At 42.1% G+C, this 14553-nt stretch overlaps 1 protein-coding gene across 1 annotated transcript in view; it reads left to right on the top strand.

Moving 5' to 3' along the window:
• Positions 1 to 14553, top strand: part of ADAMTSL2 (ADAMTS like 2) — a 144140-nt gene that overhangs the window by 106216 nt on the left and 23371 nt on the right. Inside the window, exons 17-18 of the mRNA XM_082262776.1 lie at positions 3188 to 3358; positions 4204 to 4380. Of these exons, the coding sequence (XP_082118902.1) occupies positions 3188 to 3358; positions 4204 to 4380 (348 nt within the window). The remainder of the gene's footprint in view (positions 1 to 3187; positions 3359 to 4203; positions 4381 to 14553) is intronic.

Raw genomic sequence — 14553 nt, 5'->3', positions numbered from 1 at the left:
ACTACTGCAGGGAAATCTCAGCTTTACTCTTGTGATTGAGACACAAACTACTGCAGGAAAATTCCAGCCTGCAAATGCAGCTCAAAGCTCCTTTGTATGTTTACCAAGCTGATCTTAGCTTTCTAAAAAAAAAAAGGTAAGTCTTTAATGTATGCTATATCAAACCTTTTTTATTGCTTCCTCATTTTATTAATTTGTTAATATATTAACACATTCAGAAACCATCAAATAAGCATTTATTCAATAAATTATGATTTTGACTGTAATTAAAATTGTCATTTGAATAAAATGAAAAGATGGCACACATATTAAAAATTGTAAAGCTGATATGTATGTGGTGGGGATTTGGACATTGTTCTTACATCGTTCTTCGTTCTTTCGCCACATTTACTACAGTTAGAGAAAAAACAAACAGTGATCAAACGGAGGCGCTATCTTCTCCTCCAGCAACAGAGCCTGGCCATTTACCCATCGAGTGAATCACGGCGTACCACCGAGAATCCATTAGCTCCAGACAGCCCATGTTCTCCTCTGGTAAAACCACAGCGGCCCATTAAAAGATTTCACAATCTACAAATAATCCAATTATCTTCAAGCGAAATGCAACTCCTTAATCTTTTCTGTGGGCATCTAACCGGCATTGCTAGGCAACAGTTTCTAGAGCAACCTCCTATTTTTAGTGGTAGTTAAAGGGAAACGCCACCATTTTGTCCCAATAAAACAAAAAATATAGATGTAAGCCATGTGCTCAGACATCATTTTTAAATGTAAACTTTTTCAGAAAATCTCCTCAGGCTTTTTATCATTTTAACTCTTTACAGGATCTCCAAAGTACAGTTTTGTAAGAGGTATAAATACAATAATAATGTGACCCTTATACTTCTGTGCACCCAACCCCCTCACTTTGCTGCTAGTACCCAAAGAAAATGCACAATAAAATAGTGCCATGCTATCCCACCCTACAACATTAAATGCATATATTTATGTGGTGTGAACTAACTTAATGCAATTAATCATATAAACCTATAGCATAGCTAGTGATAACATTATACATAACATATATAAATGAATAAAATCTTCAAGAGTGCAAACAAACTTCTTTTATAAAGTGCTATAAACCAAAGCTTATAAAAGGTCTTTGTGTGCTCCACACAATTGTGCAAATAAAGTCTTCGTTGTTACAATTTGTACCTTCTGATGTCTAGTAACAATTCTCCAAAAAATATCAGCTCCAATAGCAACTAAAGTAAAACCATGCTCAAAATTCGCCCTTCAGTGATCACTCTCAACCCTATTAGACAAAGAATCTCTCTCTATGATGGACCTCATACAGCAGGGGTGTCCAAACTATGACCCTCCAGCTGTTCAGGAACTACAATTCCCATGAGGCATTGTAAATCTCTGACATTCACAGACATAACTAGGCATGACGGGAATTGTAGTTCCTGAACAGCTGGAAGGCCATAGTTTGGCCATACAGTATGATCCAGATTGCACCTAAATCTCCATCATCATCTTAGCATCTCATAAGGCAAACACACAAGAACAGCCCATATTGCCTTCAATTAAAATAAACTTCTCTAACGTCTATAAAAAAATGATGCACTATAACCAGAGTTTTTGTTTTTTTTCAGCAGAAACTTGGTGGAACTCTACCAACTCTGGGCTCAGGTCCTCTGTTCCTTGCTCACTACTATCACTTGTAAACACAGAAGTCTGGCTTCTGTGTTTACAAGTGACATCTTGCCTCCCACCGGCTCCCACAGATCTTTTCTCCTGAGCGCCTCCCACTTAGTGCAGAATGGGGACAAGGGAGATTCAGGTGCTCGGGGTGCAGTGCAGATGCCGACACCCCCATTGGATGATCTCTCTCCAAATGAGAGAGGCAGAGCCACCAACAGTGTGTGGGGAGGTACTAGAGGCGGCTGGCTGCTTCAGCTTAATACAGCAACAAAAGTAAGACATGTGGAAGATGGTGGAGCTTTTAAGGAGGGTGAAGGAGGCAGTCAAGGGGAGTTGCATGCAGAGAGGTGAGAGCTGAAGAGGGGTGGAAGTGAGATGTGGATGGGGGATGCAGAGGTAAGTAGCTGTGGAAGAAGGCTGAGCTCTTCACTTTGTGTGTAGCGCACCCTTGAACTCTGCACTTTGTATGTAGTGCACCCTTAAACTCTGCACTCTGTATATAGTGCACCCTTGAACTCTGCACTATGATCATAGCGCACCCCCAAACTCTGTGTGTAAACCCCACCCCCAACTCTGTACGTTTCGGTAAAAAACTGCATGCAGGCAATAAAGTTTGTATTCTGCAATAAATGCTTTAGTTGTACTTTATTTTGTAGTGTAGGGTGGTATAAGGCTGCACTATATTTTGAGACTGTTTTGAGGCTCCTGTGACCTGCTGTGAGTATGGCTGGCAGGAACCAGCAGCGGGTGGGGATTCTAGTCGCTAAAATGATAACAACAACTGACTCTCTTTATCTCAACTGTTTTTGAGCAAGGAGCCTGAGTGCACTGCATTATACACAGATAGTCAATAGAAGGACAATTCTTCATATAAATTACACTCATTAAAATATAGAACAGCAAGTAAACATAAAAAAAATGGTTACCTTTCAGTATGTCGATATACAGTATATATTTAGATTGTATGTAAGTGTGGCCAGTGTAAGACTGCTACCCAGATAGCAAGCAACTGAGCTGCAGGTTTGAAAATGACTTGCTATACTATTGCTAGACTTGCCACACTTCACAAGTTTGTTGCACAATTGCAGCAAGTCCACATTGCATGACTCCAGATCAACTTTCTTTGCAAACATTCTGCAAGTCTGCTGCAAGTTCTGGTTCAGTTATGCTGTGCAATAGGCATCCCACCACAGGGGGCACTGTGGCAGTATTTTCATGCTGTAGACTTCCAGAGCTCTTGCTGTAGACTCCCCACTGCAACTTTGCTCTTGTTAGAGACTTGCTAGGCAAACTTGCTACAAATTGGAAAAGTGTCAACTAGAACTTGTGCTCCAAGTGCTCTGAAAGTGTACAACTTGCCAATGAAAATGTGCAGCAAGTTAACAGACTTACAATTCAACACAAAAGTGTGTCCACTGGCAAGTTATCCTTGCTATCTGGGTATATGGATAAGACATGAGATGTGTATGAGACTCACACTTCTCCACCTATCTTATTCCCACAGTGCAGCGGATCCTGCAGCCAGGGGAAGATGATCCGACATGTCTACTGCAAAACCAGCGATGGACGAGTGGTTCCAGAGTCTCAGTGCAACCTCGAGACCAAGCCCCTGGCTATTCATCCCTGCGGGGACAAGAACTGCCCCCCGCAATGGCTAAACCAGGACTGGGAGCGGGTAAGGCACACCACATACCCTCCAGAACTCCCATTGCACATTTTGCTTCTATCCCGTAAGCCTGTTACTGAACAGCAGGTGAAACCTGCTAAACATTTTATCTCTCACACACCGATGATAAACTAGTTTTGCTGGCCATAATTGACCTTTATACCTTTAGAATCAGACACTGGGTCTCTGGGTTAAGACTCAACTTATACATTACTTATACCTTACAAATCAGCTTTACATAGACTGCACAGTAGCTGTTGAGTCAGCATTGTGTTTTTAAATCTATTCTCGTCATAATGGCTGACAATCCATGTTTGCCCCCCAAAAAGCAATACAGTTTGCCTTCTGAGTATAGAATAACATAAAACCAGTTGCAGACTGATTTCCCTCTCAATGCAATTCTGTGCTTTTCTAACGCAGGACAAAGCAACAGTTCACTTTAATAGCGGCCTCACAAGCTGACCCTACTCCTCTTACCTTCCTTACCTCACCATTGCTCTGTGGTGACAGAAACCTGGTGTCAACTCAGAGTCACAAACTTATACACCTCTCTTCTCACTCTCACATGACAGCACTGAATGCTTGAGCGGCCAATTACAAAGCCCCAGCACTGTCACATTGGTAGAAAGTGAGTGAGTCACCTGCTCTCCTATACCTGGAAGTACTGTGCACATCACTTCATTTACTCAAGTAAAAAAAGCTGCTGAGGGCCAGCATTTAAGTGAACATGTGGGGGCTTTGCCCTCAATTGGAAATATAAAGTCTAGGTTTACATACAACGGTAAAGTTTCCCTTCATTAGTAATTTTAATAACACTTTCAACATTTTTTTATTCTCTCTTTTGATCCCAATAGTGTAACACGACCTGTGGCAGGGGGTCCAAGCAGCGAGTTGTCCAGTGCCTGGAGGTGGCCAACGGCAAAGTTAAAACTCGCAATCCATCAGACTGCGACGCTGCCAAAAAGCCAGCTGAGGAGAGCACCTGCTTCGAACGGCCGTGTTTCAAGTGGTATACCACCCCTTGGTCTGAGGTAGGAGACTCTGACCTTTCCTACCCTGAGGCAAAAACATGTTCAGGTCGCACACATCTCTAGGGATTAGGTGCACACACTGGTTGCTCGGCTGCCAAAAGATGATTAGATTTGGTCTGTTGGTGCCAGACAAAGATTTACTGCATAACCAGTGCCTAGCCAGGCCACCCCAAGGGACTTTAGCTGCCAAGAACCAGACACTGTGCTGCTTGTATTTTGGGATGTGTTATTAACCACTTATGATTTGTGTTATTTGTATAATTGTTTCAGAATTACAGAAAGCCTCTAGAAAAAGCTGATTTTTTTAATTTACAGTAGTTTATGAAATCATTAAATGCAACTTGTTAATAAGGTTTTCTCTTATCAATTAAATGGGAGCATGCTAATATGCTGCCCAACCGGTACCGGGCACCCTCAGCTATTTTGATCCTGTGACCTTCTCTTTACATTATATCCTGCTGAATGACAGCACAGCTTACAAAAAGCAATACGGGGAAGATTTTTTATTGCAAAGGTTGGATCTTTATTTTTCTGGTTTGGCTTGGGATAGCTGGCATGTTCATGGAAAATATGGATTTTTCCAACAGCTTACCTGTAAAATCCATTTCTTGGAGTACATCACAGGACACAGAGCAATATTCATTAACATATGGGTTATACGCCACCTATAGGTGAATGGACACTGGCAACCAATCAGACAGGAAGTCCCCCTATATAACCCCTCCTAAACAGGAAGTACCTGATTTTTGTAGTAAGCAATAAACATCCTATACAAGATGGGAGGGACCTCTGTGTCCCGTGATGTACTCCAAGAAATGGATTTTACAGGTAAGCTGTAGGAAAAATCCATATTTCTTTATCGTACATCACGGGACACGGAGCCATATTCATTACAATATGGGATGTCCCATAGCAATACTCTTGAGGGGAGGGGGACACCATAAATACTGCCAATAGACCACAAAAGATCTACATAGCTGCCTGCAGAACACTGCGGCCAAATTCAGACTCCTTCTGGGTCCTAACATACACTCAATAGAATCTAGTGAACGTATGCACCGACGACCAAGTCGCAGCCTTGCAAATCTGAGCCATAGAAGCTTGATGGTGAACTGCCAAAGAGGCACCTACTCTTCTGCGAGAGTGTGCCTTTACCGGAAAAGGTGGAATCTTCCCTTTCAAACCATATGCCTGGATAATAACCCGGCGAATCCATTGAGAAATCGTAGACTTAGATGCTGCCTGCCCTTTCCTGGGCCCTTCTGGCAGCACGAACAAAAGGTCAGTCTTTCAATTCTGAGCTGACCATTTCAAGTAAATCTTAAATGCACATACTACATCAAGGCAATGTAATAACCTTTTCTCCGTTGTTTGAGGATTTGGAAAAAAGGAAGGCAGTATAATGTCCTGATTCAAATGAAAAGCGGACACTGCCTTGGGCAAAAAACCTGGGTGTGGACGTAGAATCACCCTATCTTGATGTAAAATCAAGAATGGCTCTTTACAAGAAAGAGCTGCTAGTTCTGATACTCTTCTAGCTGAAGTTATCACAATCATAAAGACCAATTTTCGGGTCAAAAGAACCAGGGGAATATGCCCCATGGGCACAAAAGGCTGTACCTGTAAAACTGCCAGCCCCAAATTTAGATCCCAAGGACACAATGGTGGCTTCACTGGTGGAAGCATACGTAACATTCATTGAACGAAGGTTTGAACCAAGGAATGTGAAGCGATTGGTCTCTGGAAAAAAAAAACGGACAAGGCTGAAATATGACCCTTAATAGTGCCTAAGGCTAATTTCAAATCTACTCCTACTTGCAAGAAGGCTAGAATTCTTCCGATGATATTTGCGGGGATGCCATTTCCTAGCATCACACCAGGTAATGTAAGATTTCCAGACTCTGTATTAAATGCCTCTAGAGACTGGTTTCCTAGCATTTATCAGGGTAGAGACTGCAGGGCCAGATATACCCTGCTCTTACAAAATCAAGGCTTCAATAGTCAAGCCATCAATTTTAGAGAATGTAAAGCAGGGTGGAATATCGGACCTTGAGAGAGCAAGTCTGGACGTAGTGGAAGAATCCTACGCCTTGCCACTGCCAATTTTTGAATTTGTGCATACCAAAACCTCCTTGGCCATGCTGGATCTACCAGGATTACTGGTTTGCCCTCTACCTGGATTCTGCGTAGCAGACACAGCAGCAGCAGCTGAAATGGAGGAAAGGCATAGATCAGGGAAAACTCCTCCCAAGGAGTCACCAAGGCATCTACTCCAACTGCAAGTGGATCCCTGGTCCTGGAGACAAATCTCTTTAACTTGTTGTTGAACCTGGATGCCAATAGATCTACATCTGGGACCCCTCATCATTGGCAGATCAATGCAAAGATCTCAGGGTGTAGGGGCCATTCCCCTGGAAATATCTGTTGACGACTCAGAAAGTCTACCTGCCAATTTTCTTTTCCTGAAATGAAAACCGCTGATAGGCAGGGAACACATTTTTCTGCCCAGGATAGGATGATATCCACCTCCTTCTGGGCTGACTGACTTTTGGTGCCTCCCTGATGGTTTAGATAAGCCACAGCTGTGGCATTGTACCCTGACAGGGTAACCTTGAAGTCTGGCGTCAAGTACTTTAAAGCCCATCTTCTCTAATAACCTCATGCAAAGACGTACAGAAGGATGCTTTCTCCTTCTTACGGAACAAACCAGATCCTTCAGGTCTGTGAACTTTCTTGATGGCAAGAACACCTTTGCCCATCTTGTGTCCACAAGGAAACCCAGATATTCCAGACGCTGGGCCAGCTGTAATGCTGACTTTGCCAAGTTCAGAATCCAACCCAGACATTCTAAGAATTGAACTGTCTGGAACACATTCCAGCTTAGAGCCAAAGCCAATCAATCTATTAGTAATAGATTGTCTAGATATTCTATCACTGATATCCCTTGAGACTTTAGAGCATCCAATACTGGAGCTTGGAGCCGTGGCCAACCTGAAGGGCAGAGCCACAAACTGAAAATTACGGTTTTCTACTGCAGAGCATAAAAACTTTTGATAGGCCTGAAAAACAGGCACGTGAAGGTATGCATCCTTGATGTCTATGGATGCTAGAAATTCCTCTCCCCGCAGGGAGGCCATGACTGAGCGAATTGACACCATTCGGAAAGAACAAATGTTTAGAAACTGGTTCAGAGCTTTGAGATACAGAATAGGTCTCACGTCTCCGTTTGGCTTGGGGGCTACGAAAAAAATGTTTGAGTAAAAACCCCCTGCTCCGGAACCTCTGTAATCACTCTTTGGGACCTTAAATGGTCCAGAGCCAGAAAGAGAGATCTTCTTTTTAGAGTATCTGCAGGTATGTTTGACTTTACAAACCGAGGATCTGGGAACACCCGAAATTCCAGTTTGTATCCCGGCGAGATAGTGGAAATAACTCAATTATTTCTACCCAGACCTCAGAGAACAATAGCAGAGTGAGTGGGGGCGCCCCTTCACAAGGTAGGTTTAGAGCTAGACTTAGTAGGTCTCTGGGTTTCTTCTGCCCTCGCCCTGAAGGCATGGTTCTAGATCCAGAAGGCTGGGGCCGTTGCAACTGTCTGGCATTAAAAGCACTGGGAGTCTGAGTGCTGAGAATCTTAAAGGAAGGACGTTTGCCCCCCCCCCTCCCCAAAATCTTTTGGATATATTTATCCAGATCATCACCAAATAGGCTTTCTCCATGAAAGGGAAAGCTAGCCAGCAATTTTTTACACGGTAATTCCGCAGACCAGCTTTTTAGCCATAGGATTCTGCGCATATGCACTGTCAAAAGAGCAAACCGTGACATTTGCTGTATGGCGACTTTAAGAGCATCCATTACAAACCATAAAGTGTGAGGAAGATCTGTCAAATCTTCCACAGACTGTCCTTGAGAAAGAAACCGTCCTGGAAACTTGTTTAATACGGTCTTTTAAAGACTGACAAACTCCTATAGCTGCCACTGCTGGTTGAATCTCAGACTCTGCAACAGCAAAGTAGGTTTTAGCAAAGATTCTAACTTCTTATAAGCTAGATCTTTAAATCCTCTGCATTATCCACAGGACAAGTTAAACTTTTGTTAACAGAAGAAATGGCAGCATCCACAGTAGGTATACCCCATTTTCTTATGAACTTTTCGTCCATAGGATACAATAGAGAAAATCTTTTGGGAGGAACAAAAATCCTATCAGGATGATCTCAATCAGCATACATTACCTGCTCCAAGAGCAGATGTAAGGGAAAAGCCTGAGGACTATGAGGAGGGTGCAATCAGCCCAGAGAAGAAAAAGAAACTTCAGACATCTCTAAGGGACATAATTTGTATCCAGACCAGACCATTACCAACTCTGGGATTGAGCGGCCGAGTATGACTCCCCAGAAGTGAAAACCTCAGCCTGACCTTCTATAGGGTAATTTACAGCTACTTCTTCCACATCCCCTGCCCAATCCTGCACTAAATCAGGGGGTGGCTCAGGTGAGGGGGGTCTATCACGTTTCCACCCTCCTTGCGACGCTGCAATCATGCCAGCAATCTTACCCTCAAGGCTGGCCAACGCAGATGCCAAATCGTCCTTAGTGACGTAGACTGCGACAGAAGCACTAGATGTGGCTACTATGCCCGACAACCGTAATGGCTCAGATTGGCTAGTCGCCTCTGGCCCTACAGGGGAGGTAAACACAGAGGAAGTATGGCTAGGATCTTCAAGACCTGATGGCAGCACCACAGTGCCCCTTCCAACTGCCCCCCACTCCTCTTTCGGGAGGACATTGCTCTTAGGCAATACAAACTTGAAGTACTAGGTGTAGTGTACTCAAGACTTGTGCCAAGCTATACAGCTTATCACACAGCACTGATTATCCCAAGTAACAGAACTTGTCCATGGCTGTAAACATACACCACAGTGACTGACGTAACCCAGCTTCTGCTGCTCTGTGTCCCTTCCAGCTTCTGACAGAGGCTTGCGTGCTGGAAACACTTCCTTAAGAAATCGCGCTGTTTGCGCTTGTACTGCATATGCAGGGTGTGCTACGTGCACACCACATTCTCGTGCACGCCATGACACTCCCCTCCTGGCTCCATGTGCGCGCTTGTGCTTAAATTGCGAATATTCACGCGCACGTGGACGATCCTTCGCCCACAGACACGCCACTGAAGGTGCTGCCTGATATCGAGCTTTCTGAGGAGACAAATGCGTGGGCGCTTTCGCGCCAAGGTGAAAATCTGCACGCCAAACAACATGGAGTGTGAGCAGTTTAAGCAAACAAAGTGTGTTTTGTCAGAGCTTATACACCTTTCAGGTGATCAACACAGGGTGAAAGCAACTTCAACCACTTTCAGACCGGAGGATTTTGCTGCTCAATGACCAGGCCACTTATTTCAACTTGGCACTGCGTTTCCACAAATAGAGCTTTCTTTTGGTGGTATTTGATCACCTCTGCACTTTTATTTTTTTTGCGATAAAAAAAGAGCGAAAATCTTAAAAAGAAAATGATAAAAGATTAAAATCAGCGCTCGATTTCCTAAACCGGTGGACCAGAGAGAGTGTAATAATAACTTACTCTAAAATATAAGGTAATGTCACAATCGTGATCAGAAAACGATGTAAAAAAACTACTGTAATGAATATTCAATGCTAATACAGAATGTCCCAAACATCAAATGGGGACAAGGAAAGGTTAAATCCAATGAGAATGTGTAATCATAAAAGTGGACCAAATATCCAGTAAGAATATATAAACAACAACATAAAGAATCAATAAAGATGATAATAATAAATTGTGACAATTATCCAAAGTGAATGTAATGAATAAATCAATAAAAAAATATTAAATTATCATGCAAATATATACGCAATAAAAAGGTGCTGAAGTGCGTGATATGCAAATGTAATAAAAAGTGCTGCAGTGCGTGATGGATACAATAAATAGATAATAATACACTGAGAAAAAAGTCCATGCGCAAATGAAATGTGCAACAAACTATGTGCTATTAATCCAAGTGATTCTTGTGACTTTTTCTTAATATTCCAGTGACTCTTGTGTTTTTTTTCCGTACAGTGACAATAATGTGCTGTTAAGCGTGACCTTATCCAAAATTAGGTGCAATGGCCGCTCACCTCCATTGACACTCAAACAAGCGTTTTGGTGCAATATATCACCATGTGGGGCATCAGGGTTTTCTCCACAGTAAGGGGCTTTTAGGTGTTCACAGGTCCCTCAATCCTTGGGATGGTACTGTCAGAGGTGTAATGCTCACTCTCCTCCTGTGGAATGGTGGTGGATCTGGGATCTGATGTTCCTCCTAAGACACTCGCTCATCCAAAGGTAGTAATAAAAGGGGGGCTCTCATAAAGTAGTAAAATTAATAATTTATTGTGGAAAGTAATAAAACACTTACAGTTAGGCAAATAACAGCAAACCGCAAACAAACAAACCGCCGATGCGGTACACTCCGATACTTCCGGTCTCGGCCATAGACCGGAAGTGATGTCACTCGACTCCTCTCCTATCCTTTTATCAGTTCATTAAGTATTTGGTGACACTACTAAATTAGTTGCTGATTTTGGTGTTCACTATCTACATATCCCCGTTACATCTACCCCATTGGTAGAGCATAGGCCTTTTATCTTTATTTTTTAAAAAAATATAATTTTCTACTTTGTCTTTTAAAAAATGTCCAATATACTCAATTTTGTCATATATTTTGGCCAAAATGTATTTAGCTACATGTCTTTGACAAAAAAATCTCAATAAACATATTTTTATTGGTTTGCGCAAAAGTTATAGCATCTACAAACTATGGTGTAAATACTGGACCCCCAAATTACCACTTTTTGGAAAGAAGACATCCTAAGGAATGTCCTGAGAGGCATGCTGAGCTCATTGAATATAAAAAAATTTTGTCACAGGTGCTTGAAAAATTACTAATTTTTTTCACACAAAGTTGTCATTGAAATTATATATTGCTCACGCATGCCATGGGTATATGTGTAATTACACCCCAAAATATATTCTGCTGCTTCTCCTGAGTACAGGGATACCACATGTGTGAGACTTTTTGGGAGTCTAGCTGTGTACGGGACCCCGAAAACCAATCACCACCTTCAGAATTTCAAAGGGCCTAAATTTCTCATTGCACTTTCTCACTGCCTATTACGGTTTAGGAGGCCCTGAAATGTCAACATACCACAAAACCCCCCAAAATGACCCCATTTTGGAAAGTAGTCACCCCAAGCTGTTTGCTGAGAGGCATGGTGAGTCCATGGAATATTTTATATTTTGCCACAAGTTTTGGGATAATTACATTTTTTTTCTAATTTTTTTTTAACACAAAGTTGGCACTAAAAGATAGATTTCTCACACATGACATGGGTATACAGTCAGATACATAAATATTGGGACATCGACACAATTCTAATCTTTTTGGCTCTATACACCACCACAATGGATTTGAAATGAAACAAACAAGATGTGCTTTAACTGCAGACTTTCAGCTTTAATTTGAGGGTATTTACATCCAAATCAGGTGAACGGTGCAGGAATTACAACAGTTTGTATATGTGCCTCACACTTTTTAAGGGACCAAAAGTAATGGGACAGATTAACAATCATAAATCAAACATTTGACTTTTTAATACTTGGTTGCAAATCCTTTGCAGTCAATTACAGCCTGAAGTCTGGAACGCATAGACATCACCAGACGCTGGGTTTCATCCCTGGTGATGCTCTTCCAGGCCTCTACTGCAACTGTCTTCAGTTCCTTAAACACAAAATTAAGCAGCGCTGGCACTCAAGTAATATATTATATTAAACTGCTTGTTTGCCAATTAAATAACACTCTAATAATATGTGCTCAATAGTGTAAAAATCCTCATAAAAACTTCATAATAAAACTAAATTGGTAAAACGCAATCTAGGTGATATTCTAGTGAAATATATAAAAGAAGTCCATACAATAAATTAATTATACAATAGTGTCCTTATAGTGATCCAAAGGTAAAGTGCTCCAGTGCTGTTATACAATAAGGTGCTCCAAACGTGATAGGTGCCCCTCTCGGTTCCCCACTCACCAACTCGACAATAATTGGAAGCCTTGATAATATTGCACATAAGCCCTTGGCACCAGGATCTTTATAAAAGATTCTCCATACGCCTTTCAGTATATAACCATGGGTCCGCTTGCGCATCCACCATTAGAAATAAAAAAGGCCGAACATAGTGAAGTATGTAAATACAGTTTAATCTCGCTGCAAAGTCAAATACATACTCACAGCTAAGAGATAGTAAATGGGCATGTACAAAAAACCTCGTGGTTACGCCGCTCGGCGTGCGTTCCACGGGCAGGAAGTAGCCAACCGGAAATGACGTGCCGCTCCGTGCGTGGCAGGAAATACGTCAACGCGTTTCGCCGTAAGTTCCGGCGTTTTCAAAGACAAGATTCTTTGAAAACGCCGGAACTTACGGCGAAACACGTTGACATTTTCCTATATTATTCTTTATATATTTTTCACATCATTTAGAGATATAAGTGATTGATTCACCAGAGCATCCATAAGCGCGGGTATAAATTCGTTTTTTCCACATGTCTTCAGTTCCTGCTTGTTCTTGGGGCATTTTCCCATCAGTTTTGTCTTCAGCAAGTGAAATGCATGCTCAATCGGATTCAGGTCAGGTGATTGAGTTGGCCATTGCATAACATTACACTTCTTTCCCTTAAAAAACTCTTTGGTTGCTTTCGCAGTATGCTTCGGGTCATTGTCCATCTGCACTGTGAAGCGCCGTCCATTGAGCTCTGAAGCATTTAGCGGAATATGAGCAGATAATATTGCCCGAACCACTTCAGAATTAATCCTGCTGCTTTTGTCAGCAGTCACATCATCAATAAATACAAGAGAACCAGTTCCATTGGCAGCCATACATGCCCACGCCATGACACTACCACCACCATAATTCACTGATGAGGTGGTATGCTTTGGATCATGAGCAGTTCCTTTCCTTCTCCATACTCTTCTCTTCCCATCACTCTGGTACAAGTTGATCTTGGTCTCATCTGTCCATAGGATGTTGTTCCAGAACTGTGAAGGCTTTTTTAAATGTTGTTTGGCAAACTTTAATCTGGCCTTCCTGTTTTTGAGGCTCATCAATGGTTTACATCTTGTGGTGAACACTCTGTATTCACTCTGGTGAAGTCTTCTCTTGATTGTTGACTTTGACACACATACACCTACCTCCTGGAGAGTGTTCTTGATCTGGTCAACTGTTGTGACGGGTGTGTTTTTCACCAGGGAAAGAATTCTTCGGTCATCCACTACAGTTGTTTTCCAGGTCTTTTGGTGTTGCTGAGCTCACCAGTGTGTTCTTTCTTTTTAAGGATATTCCAAACAGTTGATTTGGCCACACCTAATGTTTTTGCTATCTCTCTGATGGGTTTGTTTTGTTTTTTTCAGCCTAATGATGGCTTGCTTCACTGATAGTGACAGCTCTTTGGGTCTCATATTGAGAGTTGACAGCAACAGATTCCAAATGCAAATAGCACACTTGTAATTAATTCTGGACCTTTTATTTGCTCCTTGTAAATGGGATAATGATGGAATAATACACACCTGGCCATGGAACAGCTGAGCAGCCAATTGTCCCATTACTTTTGGTCCCTTAAAAAGAGGGAGGCACATATACAAACTGTTGTAATTCCTACACCGTTCACCTGATTTGTATGTAAATACCCTCAAATTAAAGGTAAAAGTCTGTGGCGATGTCCCAATATTTATGGACCACACTGTACGTGGAATGACACCCCAAAATACATTCTGCTTCTCTTGAGTAGAGGGATACCACATGTGTGAGACTTTTTGGGAGCCTAACTGTGTACGGGACCCCGAAAACCAATCTCCACCTTCAGGTTTTCTAATGTGTAAATTGCTTATTTTACTTCCACACTACCTGTCACAGTTTCGGAGGCTCTGAAATTCAAGATAGCACAAAACCCCCCCAAATGACTCCATTTTGAAAACCTGAAGGTGGTGATTGGCTTTCAGGGTCCCGTACACAGTTAGGCTCCAAAAATGTCTCACACATGTGTTATCCCTGTACTCAGGAGAAGCAGCAGAATGTATTTTGGGGTGTCATTTCACATATACCCTTGGCATGCGTGAGCAAT

Source organism: Pelophylax lessonae, assembly GCF_965119305.1.
Source record: "Pelophylax lessonae genome assembly, chromosome: 7".
In the NCBI taxonomy this organism is placed as follows: domain Eukaryota; kingdom Metazoa; phylum Chordata; class Amphibia; order Anura; family Ranidae; genus Pelophylax; species Pelophylax lessonae.
This window is presented reverse-complemented; position numbering and strand designations above follow the sequence as displayed.